The sequence below is a fragment of the Ctenocephalides felis genome, unplaced genomic scaffold (genome assembly GCF_003426905.1).
Source record: "Ctenocephalides felis isolate EL2017-DRISC unplaced genomic scaffold, ASM342690v1 CF-g0.4_SCAFFOLD_01886, whole genome shotgun sequence".
In the NCBI taxonomy this organism is placed as follows: domain Eukaryota; kingdom Metazoa; phylum Arthropoda; class Insecta; order Siphonaptera; family Pulicidae; genus Ctenocephalides; species Ctenocephalides felis.
Genome location: NW_020538040.1, coordinates 69,548,208 through 69,563,357, shown reverse-complemented (window position 1 = coordinate 69,563,357; position 15,150 = coordinate 69,548,208). Strand labels below are relative to the sequence as shown.

Sequence of the window (15,150 nt, the reverse complement as noted above, 5' to 3'; positions counted from 1 at the left end):
GTCAATTCCGTATTTTTTAAAAATATTAAATGAAAAGTTATAGTTTTGGGCAAGGTCCATACGATAAAGCGATGTATAGGGAAGATCCTCTCCAAATTTGAAGTAAATCGGTTCATTAGAACTTGAGATATCCTTACCGCCAGCTCGAAAAAAGTAGTTCCGAGAAAAACGCGATCAAAGTTTTGAGACAAGTCGGACCCGAACCGAGGCCACGTCACTAAAACGGCTATAACTCAGGAAATAATAGTAATTTTGAAAAATCCTTTTAATGACATATTTTTGAATAACTAAACTTTGAAAATATGGAAAAAAAATTTTTTCGATTTTTTCAAAATTCTACAGTAGAATACCCCCTTAAGTTTAAATTCTGTTTTATTTTATTCATACCTCAAGGTTGACTATTTTATTTAAATAAAAGTGTTGTAAAAGAAACATAATAGCAAGGTTAGACGCATTTTTTTAATTTATGTAATATGGAATATACACCAATATCTAATTATTCTAATCTTCAATTTTGTTTTTTTATTGCTCTTTAAATTTCTTTGGTTCACGCTAATTTGTACTCAATTTTTTTCAAATTGCATACAAATAAATTAATTTTTTACTTGAAACTTTAATAACAAAACTGCGGTGCGATGCAGTTTGATGTAAAATTATATTTTATTTTTTTAAAATCTCATCTGGTTATACACCTTGTATATGTTAGTTAATTTCAAAAAATTTAATGTAATAGAGCAAATTATTAAATACAATAAATAAGAGAAATATATGTATGAATACACAAGTCTAAATAATGAATATTGCGCTTCTGATAATATAAAAGCACAGGTAGATTTTATTAGAGAAAATGGATGTTTGTTTATGAATAAATGATTATTTTGTAATGGATAAATTTGAAGTTTTCATATGAATAAGTAAAAGAAGATATTTTAGATAATAGTATAGCGCGCGATTTGACCACCAGGCGATCTCTATAAAACCGTTGCCGGTCACGACGACTTGCTACCAATTATTTTCTATTCTATTCTTACTCTAAGAACAAGCAATAGTCGATTAGTGTTCTGGTTCGAAAATTTTCGAACCCGACATAAGTCTTAAAACAATTGTATTGACATTAATAAATTTTTATATTTAATATTACAGTGTAGTTAATAGTTAAAACCAGCAAAAATTAAAAATTGCAGTGAATTGTGCTAAATTTAAAGTAAAATTTAAAAGACTTCTATCAGTGCATGGTGTAATAATATATAGTGTTAAAAATATGTTTGGTAGTTCATAAAGAATTGTTTATGCATTAACTTTGTTGTTATAATAACATTAACATTGTCGTTACATTTAAAAAAAATTAAATGTGAGTATCTATAAAGCTTTATTAAATATTTTCGAAAATTTTGTTAGAATTAAATTATTTTTATACGTTAGAAAATTTGTAAGAACAAAAAGTTATTCTAGTTCTTAAAAATATTATATGCAACCGCATATAATTTGTTATTGTAGCATTGTAGTTTCAATTATAGAGTTTATTAAAAATATAAATTACTAATACTAGTTTACGTACGACAAATATTGAAATAGCGTACTTTATATTACAAAAAATATAAAGTAGATCCAATCACAATTTTTGCGTCTTTCACCAGTTAGTTGTTTTATTAGAAAGGAATAGCTTCGATAAGTTTTCGATTTGCAGAAAGAGGATAAACGATTGGTTGAATGCCAAAAGATAATTTAATTATTTGAATGATAAATTGGAAATTAGTTTTGAACATGACGTGAATATGTATCATTAACGATGACTTCAAAGGTATAAATATAGCAAATTTCATTTCGTCAATTAAATATATTGAAGAACATTAGTATTACTTTTATGTTAGCTTTATTATTGAATATTGAATTGAAAACTTAGCATTTATTGAATAAATAAAATTCATCATAGCATAATAAGTAATTTATTATAATAACTTGTATACAGGATGCTGACTTTACAAGCAGTATTCATTTATCTTTTATGATGTTGCATACTACCTCCGAAAATACATGAGAAGAATTTGTAAAAGTACTTGGTTCAATATTAGAATGACGGGAAAAACATAGTTTTGGTGTGTTAAATTTTAAGACATTCAACTAATTTCTTAGTAATCTCTATTTACATATTATTACATATCATATTAAAAATATCAAATAAAGCAGAAAACGACATGGTTCGTAAATATTATTATATCTATCCCCCGTTTCACACGGAAGATAGGTTATATAAAAAACGTGTAACTCAAAAAATTCATTTTTATATGGAATAACCGTGCTAAACAAAAATCACTATTAAAAAGCCCATTTTCCTCACTAACTAAAAACAATGTTTAAAAGCAATGATGTTTTTTGTATTGGTATTAAATAAACAAACTAGCTTATACACACAAAAAATTTAGTTTTGATCATAAAACGGGAAGTTTCCATCTCATCTACATATTTCCCTCATAGACATAAAATACTAACAATAAAAATTCTAAACTGTAACATACCTTTTGTAGCATTGTATTTTGAAAGTAAAATAATAAAAAAAATATTGTAGATATAAGCAATTTTAGTTTAGGGTTCATAATATGGTGTAAATGCAAAATTAATAAATTTGGTAAAAAAAATATTTTCACAAACAGTGTAACACCTAGAAGATCGATAGGTGTATTTATAACCATAATTAGAAGGATTCGATTTTAATTATTTTTTATTGTTAGATTTATTAAATCGACCGAATATTTAATAGTGCAAGTAGTGACAACCCTATAGATCGCCATGTGCGAATTTTGGCCGAGTTGCGAAGTATGCAAATGCAAAGCCAGCCAAAGATGCGCCGGCTGCTCGCTGGTTTATTATTGCAATAAGGAACATCAAATTCAGCATTGGAAAACGCATAAGAAACTATGCCGACCTTACAAGGTAAAAATAAATAATGACAAAACACTAATTAATATTATTTAGAGATATTCTTAATGATAAAAAAATGCGTAACGTTTAATTGAAGTAGTTATATCACTACATATACATATCTGTAATTGTTGTACTGCGCACTTATAATTATAGGTAATATCAGTGTGTATTTGCACATATTTTCTAACTATATATAAGGCAAGTTATAGTATTCGTACAAAAATCGAAAATGAAAATTTATTATATATCTTTACGTTTCAAAGGTTTCTGAACATTTTGGTCTGTCTTACAATTAGAAAAAATCGATATGTGAGTGTGTGTACGTGTGTGTGTGTAGATGCTATAATGTTCGTCGACGATTTCGGGAACATGTATCAACCGATTTGAATAGTTTTGAAATTGAAGGAAAGACGTTGATTAGTTTTGGACAAAGGCAGGTCGTTTCAAAGATACGCGGCAAAATGTGCCAAAAATGGTGATTCAGTTTTTGAGATAACGGAGAGTCTAATTTGAATGATTTATAAAACATTTTATTTGCATTGACGAAATAAATAACTGATTAAATTTTTGAGCCAGTCAGCACTAGTTTCTTCATCTACGATAAATAAAACAGTATCAAAAATTGCATTCTTTTTTTAAATTTTTGCTTTGCTTAGCTCCACAAGTGGAATGTAATAATAAATGTTTAATCCACCAAATTCTAAATATTCAATTATTTGAATTGCATTCACAAACATCAATGTTTATTTTTCGAGGTAGATTTGGATTTTATTTTTTGTTCGAATTATATTTTTTCATTTAAATAGCTCTAAATCTCTACGGGAACAATAGCATGTTTTGTGTCAATATAATTTTTAAAGAAATATATACAACTGATGATTATTTATTAGTTTTAAAATAATATTTCAAATACTACACAAAAAACGTAAATATTCATGTCGTTTTAAAGCATTTATTAATTTCTAAGATCATTAATTTATTTTAAATCAATTATTTCCTATAACAACTCACGGTCTCATATATCATGAAGTTGCTAGACTTCATAAATATTTGTCTTACACAATGTCGGAACTATGAAGACAGACCGAAACAACATGATCATCTAACCAAACTAAAGTTAATAATAGAAGTAAGTATATTCGATACTAGTTGGGTTTTATTTTTACAACATAGTGCTTCTCTAAACTGTCGGAAACAGCAATAAAATTTGAAGCCTTAGAATCTCTGGACAGATATAATTTAGGGACAGAAAATATTTAAATATTATATATTTTTATATTTTCGTGTCAATTCTTTTATGAATTATATTATATAAATCAGACAAATTTAGATGAGAGCAAGTATCATTTTTTTATGAAACATTGCATAAATAATTATGTAATTTTATATAATATTTATAAGGTAGAGCGGAGCTTGAAGCTCCGAAAGAAAAAAGATCCACCATGAATATCTCAAAAACAAGTTATAATTTTTTAACAATATTTGAAAGTAGATAGCAAAAAATGTGTAATAAGTCTTAATTGTCTTAATCTTCCAATGTCTTGAATCAAGCAACGTCACAATCAGGAGATAAACGACCATGTTTGAAAATACATAACAAATGTATTTTCATTACAGTTAGTTTTTTGGGTGCGGGCATCGTTACTTAGTTTACAAGATTTTAATATAATTTTTAAGTACACGTTATTTAATTGTTTTATAAGCTGTATTGATAATTGTAAGTTAGATTCAACTGTTTTTACATAACCTCTATAAAAACTTACGCCTTGGCGGGGTGAAAAGGACCAGCTGAACCTTTACCCTGGCAAAGGTAAATATAAAAAATAGCAAATAAAAAAGTAAATTTTGTTAAATAAAGCAATTTTACAACAAATAAATTAAATAAAAAGTTATTCCTCGGCTGATAAATATTTCTGACGAAATACCAGATAAAGGTTATTTACAGTGTTATTTCTGTAAAAAATGCACCCATGATGTTTATATTTTGCATAGGTTGAATAATCTATTAAATTATTCTGTAAAATTGAAATAAAACATTTGTCCAGTTTGTCCCACGTCTATGAGATAAAAGACCAGTTATTCATAAGTAATCCAAATAATTACTTATCTAACGAGATATTTGCATAATAATAGATTTTTGGGTATTTTGTCGCTTTTCAGATGCAAATAGACCTTCTTATAGATTGCCTTAATCATTTCTTCAATCACAATTTTTAAGACATTGATTCATAAAAAAAATAAAATAATAAACTGAAATTTACACAATAAAATTATGTAGTAAGCAATTTTTTATTGCGTCACTTTTAGTTTATCATTTTATTTTATTGTTTTTTATGAAATAATGCATATCTTCTAGTAAACTTTTAACTTTTTTAATTTTTTTTTGGAATTTGTTATACATCAATAAATATATAAATATCGCAATGTTAACTATACTTGCAGGTTGAAAAAAGCGATACCTTAGGCAGATACTTAGTTGCAAGTAGAACAATAAAATCAGGCGAAATTATTTTAAAAGAAAAACCTGCTGTAAAAGGTCCCGCGCAGAATACTGGACCAGTTTGCATGGGATGCCTCGAGGTATTCTAATATTTATTTAATTGATTTTTGGCAATAGTAATTGTTTTAGTATCAAAAATATTTTATTGAAATTTTGATGTTTATTCAAGTCTATTAAGTCTATTTAAGTCTATAAAAAATTTCAATTATTCCTTTTCAAATCCATACTTTATTGAGTGCTTTTGGCTTATTTATTATATTTTCAGCAAGAACTAACAATATTAACTAGTTATTATTATTATAACTAACTCTTAAATTCATTTTGTAGAATGTTAACGAATCGAACTCTATACCATGCGAATTCTGCGGCTGGCCATTTTGTGATATAGAGTGTCAGAAGACTTCTAAGCATAAGGCTGAATGTGAATTTACCGTCAAATATCGTGGAAAAGTAAGTATAATCTCTATGGTGAATTTTCTTTTAATTCAATTTATCATTAGCGGCCACAATACACATTTGCTGCTAAACGGCATTTCGTGATAAAAGGTTGAAAAAAAAATAACGTCGAGAAACTTTGTTTTATTGTCTTTAGGATTGAGTATAGGGGAAAACGGGGGTTAAAGGTCCGTGGGTAAAAAGGTCCAACACCGATATTTCAAAAACAAGTAAAGTTAAGAATTTTTTAACAACAATATTTAAAAGAAGAGGAAAAATAATTAATAACCCGCCATCACCTAGATTCCTACGACGTCGCTATCGAGAGATAAACAGCAATGTTTGAAAATCCATAACAAAATAATTTTGTTTTATTGATAGTTCTTTTGGTTGTGAGCACTGTTGTTTAGTTTACCAGACCTTAATATAATTCTTAAGTATATGTTATTTAATTGTTTTATAAGATGTATTGTTAATTTTAAGTTAGATTTAACATTTTTTCTATATAACCTCTATAAAAGCTTATACGTAGGTGGGATAAAAATGACCAACTAAACCATTACCCTGGAAAAGGTGTAAACAATGAAAAATAAAAAATAAAAAAGTAAATTAGGTTGAAAAATGCAATTTTAGAACGGATAAATTAAATAAATTATTCCAACTCTGCTGATGAACATTTATGACGAAATGTCAGTGTTATCTTTGTAAAAATGTACCCATGAAATTTATATTTTGCATTGGTTGAACAATGTAGCTATTGTATTGTAAAAGCCTTTTAAAATTAAAATTAAACAATAAACCTGTTTGCCTTCCAGCCGTCCCATTTTAACCCGCCTATGAGGCAAAAAGGACCGGGTAACAAATTAAAAAAAATAGTAAAAAACATTTTTAGAAAGATGAATTAGCTGCGAGTTTTACTGAACATAGTCTGATAGTTGTTTGTTTGATATGTTTCATTTGTTGTAATATAATTGGTTTGATTTTCACAATATAATTGCTCAAATCATATTGGATCTTTGTGTCTTGTCCTACCCTATATGAATTGGATAATATACTAAACAATTTAATGATATAATGTGTGAGAGTCACCAATAATTTCTTGACTTTATAAATCAATTATTAAATTGAAAAAACACTAACTATTGCATTCATAAAACGTTAATATCATCGAATTTGATATAAAAATATATGTTCAACAAATGATTGTTAATATTTTCCAGGTAAATGTGTCGAATTGGGTGACGCCGCATCCCTTGTTCCGATTGGTAACACCACTTCGAGTGCTACTGTTGGAAAATGATTCGGAAAAATTAAATGCACTAGAATCGCATTGCGAATTAAGGAAAAATACAAGGCAGTGGGCAGATGATAACATATATGTAGTACAGGCTATGAGGAGATTGTTTCCCAATCATCCGTTCAAAGATGAAGAAATATTGAGAGCCTGTGGAATATTACAAGTAATAATTTCAATAACATTGTTAGCCTAAGCGCAACTAACTAAAAGTGCAGTCGAATACATTTTTTTATTTGTTTGTGAACTGCAATATTCATTGATATTTTTCTGCTATATTCATTGATATTATTGCGTCCATTAATCACGTAAGGGAGGAGTTTAACAAATAAAAATCACAAAATAACACGTTGGGAAGAGAGGGTCTAGTAAGATATCACGTGCATATATTTTTTACGTAAATTTTTGAAAAATCCAAAATTTTTCAAAAATATTTCAAAATTCCACGATTTTTTATAGGTATAGGAAATGAATTAAATATCGGTGATATGTGATAAAATCTTTAATTTAGCACTTGTTATAAATAGTCATCCAAGTTTAAAAATAGCAAAAACACTTGCCAAAGTTGACAAATTTTTGGTCCAATCTATCACATTAAGTAATATTCATTTTTTTGGATACGTGATTACCTTTAATTTCAACCAACCAAAACTAATCAACCAATAATTATAACTTTGCTTTGTAGCTATTATTTTCTCTAAAATAAAAAATGAGATATTGAAACTGTTTGCCCCCTGGCTATCTCTTTTTACCCAGCCTATAAAGAAAAAAGGGACAAATGACAAATTTTTGAAAAATAGTAAAAAAACATGTTTATATAATTAGAATTTAACTCGTAATTTTACTAAACGTAGATTGATAGTTGTTTGTCTGGCATTTGTCATGTATTGGGATGTAGTTAATTTGGATTAGAGCAGGGCATCTTAACCTATGGGTTGCGACCTCAAACAGGGCCGCGTGGAAAAATTCTGGTGTCTCAAGAGATTTTAATGTCAAATATTTATATCATTTTTGTATGTTTCTTGTACGAATTCTTAAACTATATAGTTTCATATTTAAAAATATTCATTAATGTTTTTATGATGTGTGGGGTCGTCAAAAAACTCCCAATCGTAAATGGGGTCACAAAAGGCAAAAGTTTAAGTGGCTTAGAGTTTAGATAGTAAAACCACTAAACGCTAAGATGGACCTTTGTACCCCTAACCGAATGCATAAATATCTATATGCATAATTTATTTTAAATAATATTTAAATTAATTTCTTTTCAGGTTAATGGACATGAAGTGCCCCTGTCGCAACCTCCTCATGTAGCCGTTTATGCCGGTGCTGGTTCGTTATTTGAACATAGCTGCGTGGCGAATTGCACAAAAAGCTTTACTGACGAAAAGACAAGTGAAGTTACAATTTGGGCAGCACGAGATATTGCGCCGGGAGAACATTTAAGCATCTGCTATACAGATTCAATATGGGGAACAAAAGACAGGTAATGGGATAAATCACTTCCATCTTGTAATTAGAGACATAGTGGTCGATTCTGCCGTAGAATAGACTAATGTTATGTTCTAATACATAATGGTACTAAATACTGCAAAAAATCTATGTAGTTGTTGCGCAGTCAGGCGTTCTAAAAAACAACCAAATATAAAAAAACAATGCTATCATAACTGCATCTTTGCGATGTCACATAATAATACGAGCGAAGTTGCATTTTATGTGTAAAACGCCTGATCGCACAGCTATTGCATCCCCTACATAGACCATTCTACGGCGATATACCGATGCGCCGTTTTTAAAACTTCTAATAAGAATAAGTGATGATTTTAATCTATTAAATTCAACAGACAACAAGATCTTCTTGAAAATAAGTTCTTCCAATGTTCTTGCCAACGATGTATGGATCCCACCGAACTTGGATCATATACAAGTGCTCTTTACTGCTCTAATATCAAATGCGGAGGCTATGTGTTACCTACAAAATCCAAAACGGCATCAGAAGGTAACATATAATTTAATAAAATACAATAAATAGTTATAATAATAAATACATAAAATATCAATTGTTACATTCATAAATTACATGGCTCACTGGAAAAACTACGTATGATATCTATGTATATGAAACTACGATACCTATGTTTTTGTATCACCTTTAACTCGACAGAAATCTATTAGTAATTATAAAGAAACATATACATTTATTTTTATTTTAAATATTCAAATATAAAATATTAAATTATTTGCCCTATAAACACGTGATTCATTTTGTATCATATTGTCAAATGTGGAGCTTTTTCCATATACATATTTTAAATTAAATATGTACTTATTTAAGTATTATTTATTATACATTTTTTTCCGTGTAATAAAGATAAAAAACTAATATTCTAAAGTTAATTTAATAAAAAAAATAAAAATTGCCTAAAATATTTCTTCAAACAAAATTTCATATGTTTCTACCCATACGTGTGTTGGTACATAATTAGTATTAAAAAATTATTATTAGTTTTAGTGCAAATTTTGTTATACTTGAAATAATTTATTTTATGTGGTTTTTATTAAACAAAAGTTGTACTTAAATTATAAAAATTTAAGCTTTTTTTATTTCGAATAGGCGTAAAATATAAAGTAAAATTTATCATTTTTATGTTGAAAGTAATTGAAAACTGAAGAAATACCAAAACTTTTTTTAAAATATCAGATACAATTTACAACTCAATCTTATTTCTTATAAATAAATTTTATTTCATTTCAGCGTTAACAAACGGTTATACAAAATTAAACGAGAACCACAATGAAGATATAAATGACTCTGTAAGGCAAAATGGATCTACTAAAAGTGATGACTGTATACAAAACAGTAATAACGCAGTTATCGCAAATGCTATTAATTGGAACTCAGATTGGCAATGTAATAATTGTAGAAAAAGCATACCCAATAGTGAAGTGCAAAAAATATTAGAAGCTGTACACGAAGAGCTTCTTTTGTTAGATCGGGATAATATTGATTCTTGTAAAAGGTAAATTATATGTATTTTATTAACACAAGGTAATGAAACATTATTATTAAATTTTAGAAATTATGCCTTACTGGTGTTTTTTTTTATTTATAGTTTTCTGTCACGAAATGCTTCGCGACTACCAATTAGTCATTATGCAATGTTGGGCATCGAAGTTGCTTTGGCTAATCAGTTGGGTTCGGGAGGGTACGATAGTATTAAACATTTGACTCCAGAGGATCTTAATTTCAAAACAGATTTATGCGAAAAATTGATTGAGAAGTTAAGCACTATTGCACTATGTATGTATAGTATCCATAGTATTTTATATTGAACTATTTTATATTGAACATGGGAGGTATAGATATGTTTTACCCATAACCATAACCTCTAATGTATGATAATTGAGAGCTCTGATAGCTATTGTAATTATCATAACCGGAATATTAGTTATAACTGAAATAATTGACAATTTTGATTAATGTTTTAGTTATTGATAATTACGGTATTAACCTTTTATAATCGATCACGTTGATCTACCAGGTGCAAAAGAATGAAGTGAGCGTTTAGATACAAATGTCTTGATAGGGAAGATTTGTTGTGACCGAGCCTTAATTTTTTTATAATTTATTGATGTGATAATAACATCAAGTCCTTGAATAAACAATATCATACTTTTTTATCTTGTTAAAATGTCGAACTTTGCGGAAAGCATTAGTTTTTTGCTTTCATTTAAAGAAAAGTGCTGCAGAGTCACATCTAATACTTGTCGAAGCATACGGTTATCATGCTCTATCAAGAATAACATGCAAAAGATGGTTTCAATGGCTCTGAAAAAATGATTATGTCGTAAGAAATGACAAATGTGGAAGGTCACCAACAAAGTTTGAAGATGCCGAATTTTGAGCTTTATTAGATAAAGATGACAATTGCAAATGGCAAAATATTAAATGTAGCACAAACAATAACTTACCGTTTAAGAGCTATAGGAAAAATCTAAAAGCCCGGAAAATGGGTGTCACAGGAATGGAATAAAATGGAGATCGAAAACCGAAAAAATTTACAAAATTTTGCTTCAGAGACCTAACTAAAAATATTTAGATCAAGTTGTTACTAGCATTAAAAAAATCATGGATTAATCCGGGAAACCATGAACATCGACTGCAAAGCTAGATCATTTTGGCAAAAAGAGAATGATGTATGTTTGATGAGACTAGAGTGCATAGTTTATTATGAGTTGTTGAAATCTGTTGAAACTGATAATACTGACCGCTACCGACAACAGATGATCAATGGGCCACAAGATACGATAAGCTAATTTTGCTCCATCACATGCGCTTGCACACAAAAAAAATCGGTTCTGAATGTAATCAAAGACCTTGTCTGGGGGGCTGCTACCCCACCCCGTGCTTACCAAACTTAGCTCCTTCTGACAACAATTTATTTTTATGGATGGGACCACGCATTAGGTGAGCAGCGCTTTGATTCCCACGAGAAAGTCGAAAATAGGGTGTCAGATTGGTTTGCTTCAAAAGACCAAAAATTCTTTTAGCGTGATATCCACAAGATGGACAAAATGTGCGACTGGCAATAGCAGCCTTTGCTTTCCTTTGCCTTTCCCATTGAAAATTTGGTGTTTTGTGCAAAAAACCTCACTTCATACTTCTTCACCTGTATACTCATATTATAATAAATTTCAAAAACTCTCAGATAACTTACCATAAAAATATATATAACTTACCATAAAAATATTTTCATGTTAAAGGAAAGGAAATTATTAATTTGTTACTAGTTTGTTAATAATCCATATCTTCAAATCTCATTTATTTTCTGTATGCTAAGTTATCTGAGGGTTTTTGATCACCTGTTGTCGGTAGCGGTCAATATTATCAGTTTCACCAGGTTTCAACAACTCATAATAAACTACGCCACTCTGGTTTCATCAAACATACAGCATTCTCTTCTTGCCAAATTGATCTGGCTTTGCAGTCGATGTTCATGGTTATCCCGGATAACCCATGATTTTTTCAACGCTAGTAACAAATCAATCTAAATATTTTTTAGTAATGTATTTGAAGCAAAATTTTGTAATTGTTTCTTTGGTTTTCCATCTCCATTTCATTCCATTCCTGTGGCACCCATTTTCCGGGTTTTTGGATTTTTCCCATAGCTCTTTTTTTCTGGGTTTTTGGATTTTTCCCATAGCTCTTCATAAAAACGTTCATAAAAACGTAACTGAATTTATTATAAATTTTTCAGGCGAACAAAGATTACTGGGATTGCTCCGATTCGAGTTGCATTCGGCCTTAGCGGAAAAAGCGCGAAGATGCGAAAACGCCGAACGCAGGCACGAACTACTGTGGCGATCGTTGGAGGCAGCCGAACTCTGTACGCGTTCACTAGCCAAAGAACCTTCTTGTCTGCACGAGGGGTTGATGGCGAGTCAAGCCGAAAAAAATGCAATAGATCTTAGAAAAATGATTTGTTAAGAACTGATGTTCGCCTATAGTTAAGATTTTATGTTTACAGCCATTTTTCATAATTTATAATTTTTTAGTTTTAGTTTTTAATATTTTAGTTAGTAATGTTCGGACACCAGTCATTGAAATCAGAAATATATCCAAATAATTACTTTTTTGTTTACGTTTTATTTTTATCATTTTTGCGTACCTTTTACTAATTTTTAGCGAGAGCGTATTAATATTTTAAAATGCTTTAGTATTATTTATTTGGGGATCATTTTAATAAATATTTCTTCATTAAAGTCAATTATTTAGAAAATTAAATAGTTTATATTTAAATAAATTTCACTCGCGTTTAGCCTTTTCTGAATAAAAAATATAAATACTTGTTTTAAATGTAATTCTAAAACTTTGACATTTTTCATTGATATGTATTTGTATTATTTCATGATATCTTAATAATTGAAATAATTTATTTTTAGTTTAAGTTGTTTTGTTTCTTTTACACATAAATCTGTTGCAGACGCAATTGTTACACGTTAGTTTAAAATTTTTTTTATTGTAATTGTTTGAACAGTAATCAGAACTCTTGCTTGTTCTATAAGCTGTTGGTCAAGACTTATGACTACTTATTTCATGAGAAGCAATCCATCGATTTACCATTCTCTCATGTGTGGGATATTTTTGATATTAGCTCTTACGTCTAATAGTTAACATGTGATTGGATGTTGCAGCTATGTCCACAAAGGACGATTTCCACTTGGAATTATAAGTGGAAATTTGACATCAAAGCTGCCTGATGTCGGGCTACGGCGGTAGCGGGAATCTATCCAGCAAACCTGGAACTAGTTGCTGCTAGCCCACGCTCTAACCGATATCGCCACCGCTGGCCCTCTATTAAATTAATATTAAAAATAAAATGTGTGATGAGAGCCAAAATTGCACCTTTCGTGGACGTTTTGCAAAAACGACGAAAACTATTCACTAAATTTAAAAGCCATTCAATGAAATCGATAAGAACTATCAGTGATTAAGTTGCCAGATTTGTGTAAAATGTTTTGTTCATACTTTAGCCAAAGGTTTTTAAAGAAACTTAACAAGCCAAAGATGACGATGTTTAGGCTTAATACCCAAATTTTATAAACCAACCAAAAGTTATTAAGTTATAAATTTTAATTAAGGTGTGGAATAATGTATCGCGTTGTTAGTACATATAAGTGTATGGTAGTGCAAGGAAATAAATACGATTATAGATATTATAGGTTTGTTTGAAAGATATTAATTAGAAATTGCATCGATTAGTTTTTAGTGAATTTGAAATCTTAATTTTAAAAATAAACGGTTGAACTTTAATCTAAATAGATAAATCTTAATTGTTATTGATTAAATCGTTAAACGTAAGTTCATGCAACTTTCCAGACAAAACGACAAAACACCTTGAGAGAACTCGCTTGTTTGTAGACATATTATATCTTTATTTTGTTTTATGCAACCTGATAACAATAAAATAGACAACAGCTTCGTCTCAATTCAAATATCAAAGTCTGGCTAAATCGCAAGCATGAAAAAGTTAACTTTTAAATTACACAAATGCTGTCTAGGCACGGCTGTTCTCGAGCCTAACTACAGCGATTCAAGCACGAGAGCTAGCCGGATATAATATTGTTTAATAATCCTAATTTTAATTAGGATTTATTGAGTTTATTGAGGAAATATTAATCCAAGATGGCACCGGAACTTGACGTTGGTGCAGAGATCGATCGATTAACAGCTAAGAGGAAAATATATTTTTCAAGCATCCAAAAAACTTATGACATTTCTCAACAGATTAGCTCTTCTTCAAGTAAGATACAATTTCGTAAAAAAATTATGCCTTCTTGAGAATGCGCGTAAGCAATGCATGCACCTTTCCGATGAAATTAATATATTGAAACAGTCAGAAAATCCTAGCTATATTCCGGAATATACCCTCGCGAGAGCATTGGAAATGCTTTTATTTTATTTATGCAAAATGCCGAAACAATTTTAGACGATCAAAACGGTTTATCTCAAATTTCCAGCACTTTGATTAATTCATGTATTGCTTCAAACGCAGATCTTTATGAACAAAAAGATAAGATTACACAACTAGAAGACATCCCACTAACCGATTTTCTAAAATCTAATATAATTTCTCAGGAAGAATTGTGTAAAAATAGTATTAAGAAAAATTCATAATTATGTATTATATATATATATATATATATATATATATATATATATATATATATATGATATGATTTTCAGCCAGTCGTCGAAACAAAAGAAATAAATACAAAATATTTATTTATAATATACGTTTCGACACGGATTTTGTGTCATCATTGAGCAATTATTTGTTAACAGTATCTAAAAAATATTTACAAAGATTTTATATATATATATATATATATATATATATATATAAACAATCGCGATGCGATGTAGAAATATATTAATAATAAATGATTTTATAATTGCAACACATAAATAATTTTAGTACCATATATAAAACTTGTATTT

General features: G+C 29.0%; 1 protein-coding gene across 1 annotated transcript; it reads left to right on the top strand.

The window, feature by feature from the left end:
• Positions 1 to 1,230: 1,230 nt before the first annotated feature.
• On the top strand, positions 1,231 to 12,738 carry LOC113378032 (SET and MYND domain-containing protein DDB_G0277331-like). Its single transcript, XM_026618540.1, has 10 exons — positions 1,231 to 1,351; positions 2,730 to 2,931; positions 5,365 to 5,502; positions 5,750 to 5,872; positions 7,078 to 7,317; positions 8,420 to 8,634; positions 8,993 to 9,147; positions 9,904 to 10,168; positions 10,262 to 10,449; positions 12,407 to 12,738. Exons 2-10 carry the CDS (start codon positions 2,788 to 2,790, stop codon positions 12,634 to 12,636), a joined length of 1,698 nt encoding a protein of 565 aa, XP_026474325.1. The 5' UTR covers positions 1,231 to 1,351; positions 2,730 to 2,787; the 3' UTR covers positions 12,637 to 12,738.
• Positions 12,739 to 15,150: the final 2,412 nt, after the last annotated feature.

Coding starts and splice junctions, on each gene's coding strand:
- LOC113378032 (XM_026618540.1), top strand. CDS start 2,788: ATGTGCGAATTTTGGCCGAGTTGCGAAGTATGCAAATGCAAAGCCAGC. Junction 8,635..8,992: donor ATATGGGGAACAAAAGACAG/GTAATGGGATAA, acceptor TAAATTCAACAG/ACAACAAGATCTTCTTGAAA. Junction 9,148..9,903: donor ATCCAAAACGGCATCAGAAG/GTAACATATAAT, acceptor ATTTCATTTCAG/CGTTAACAAACGGTTATACA.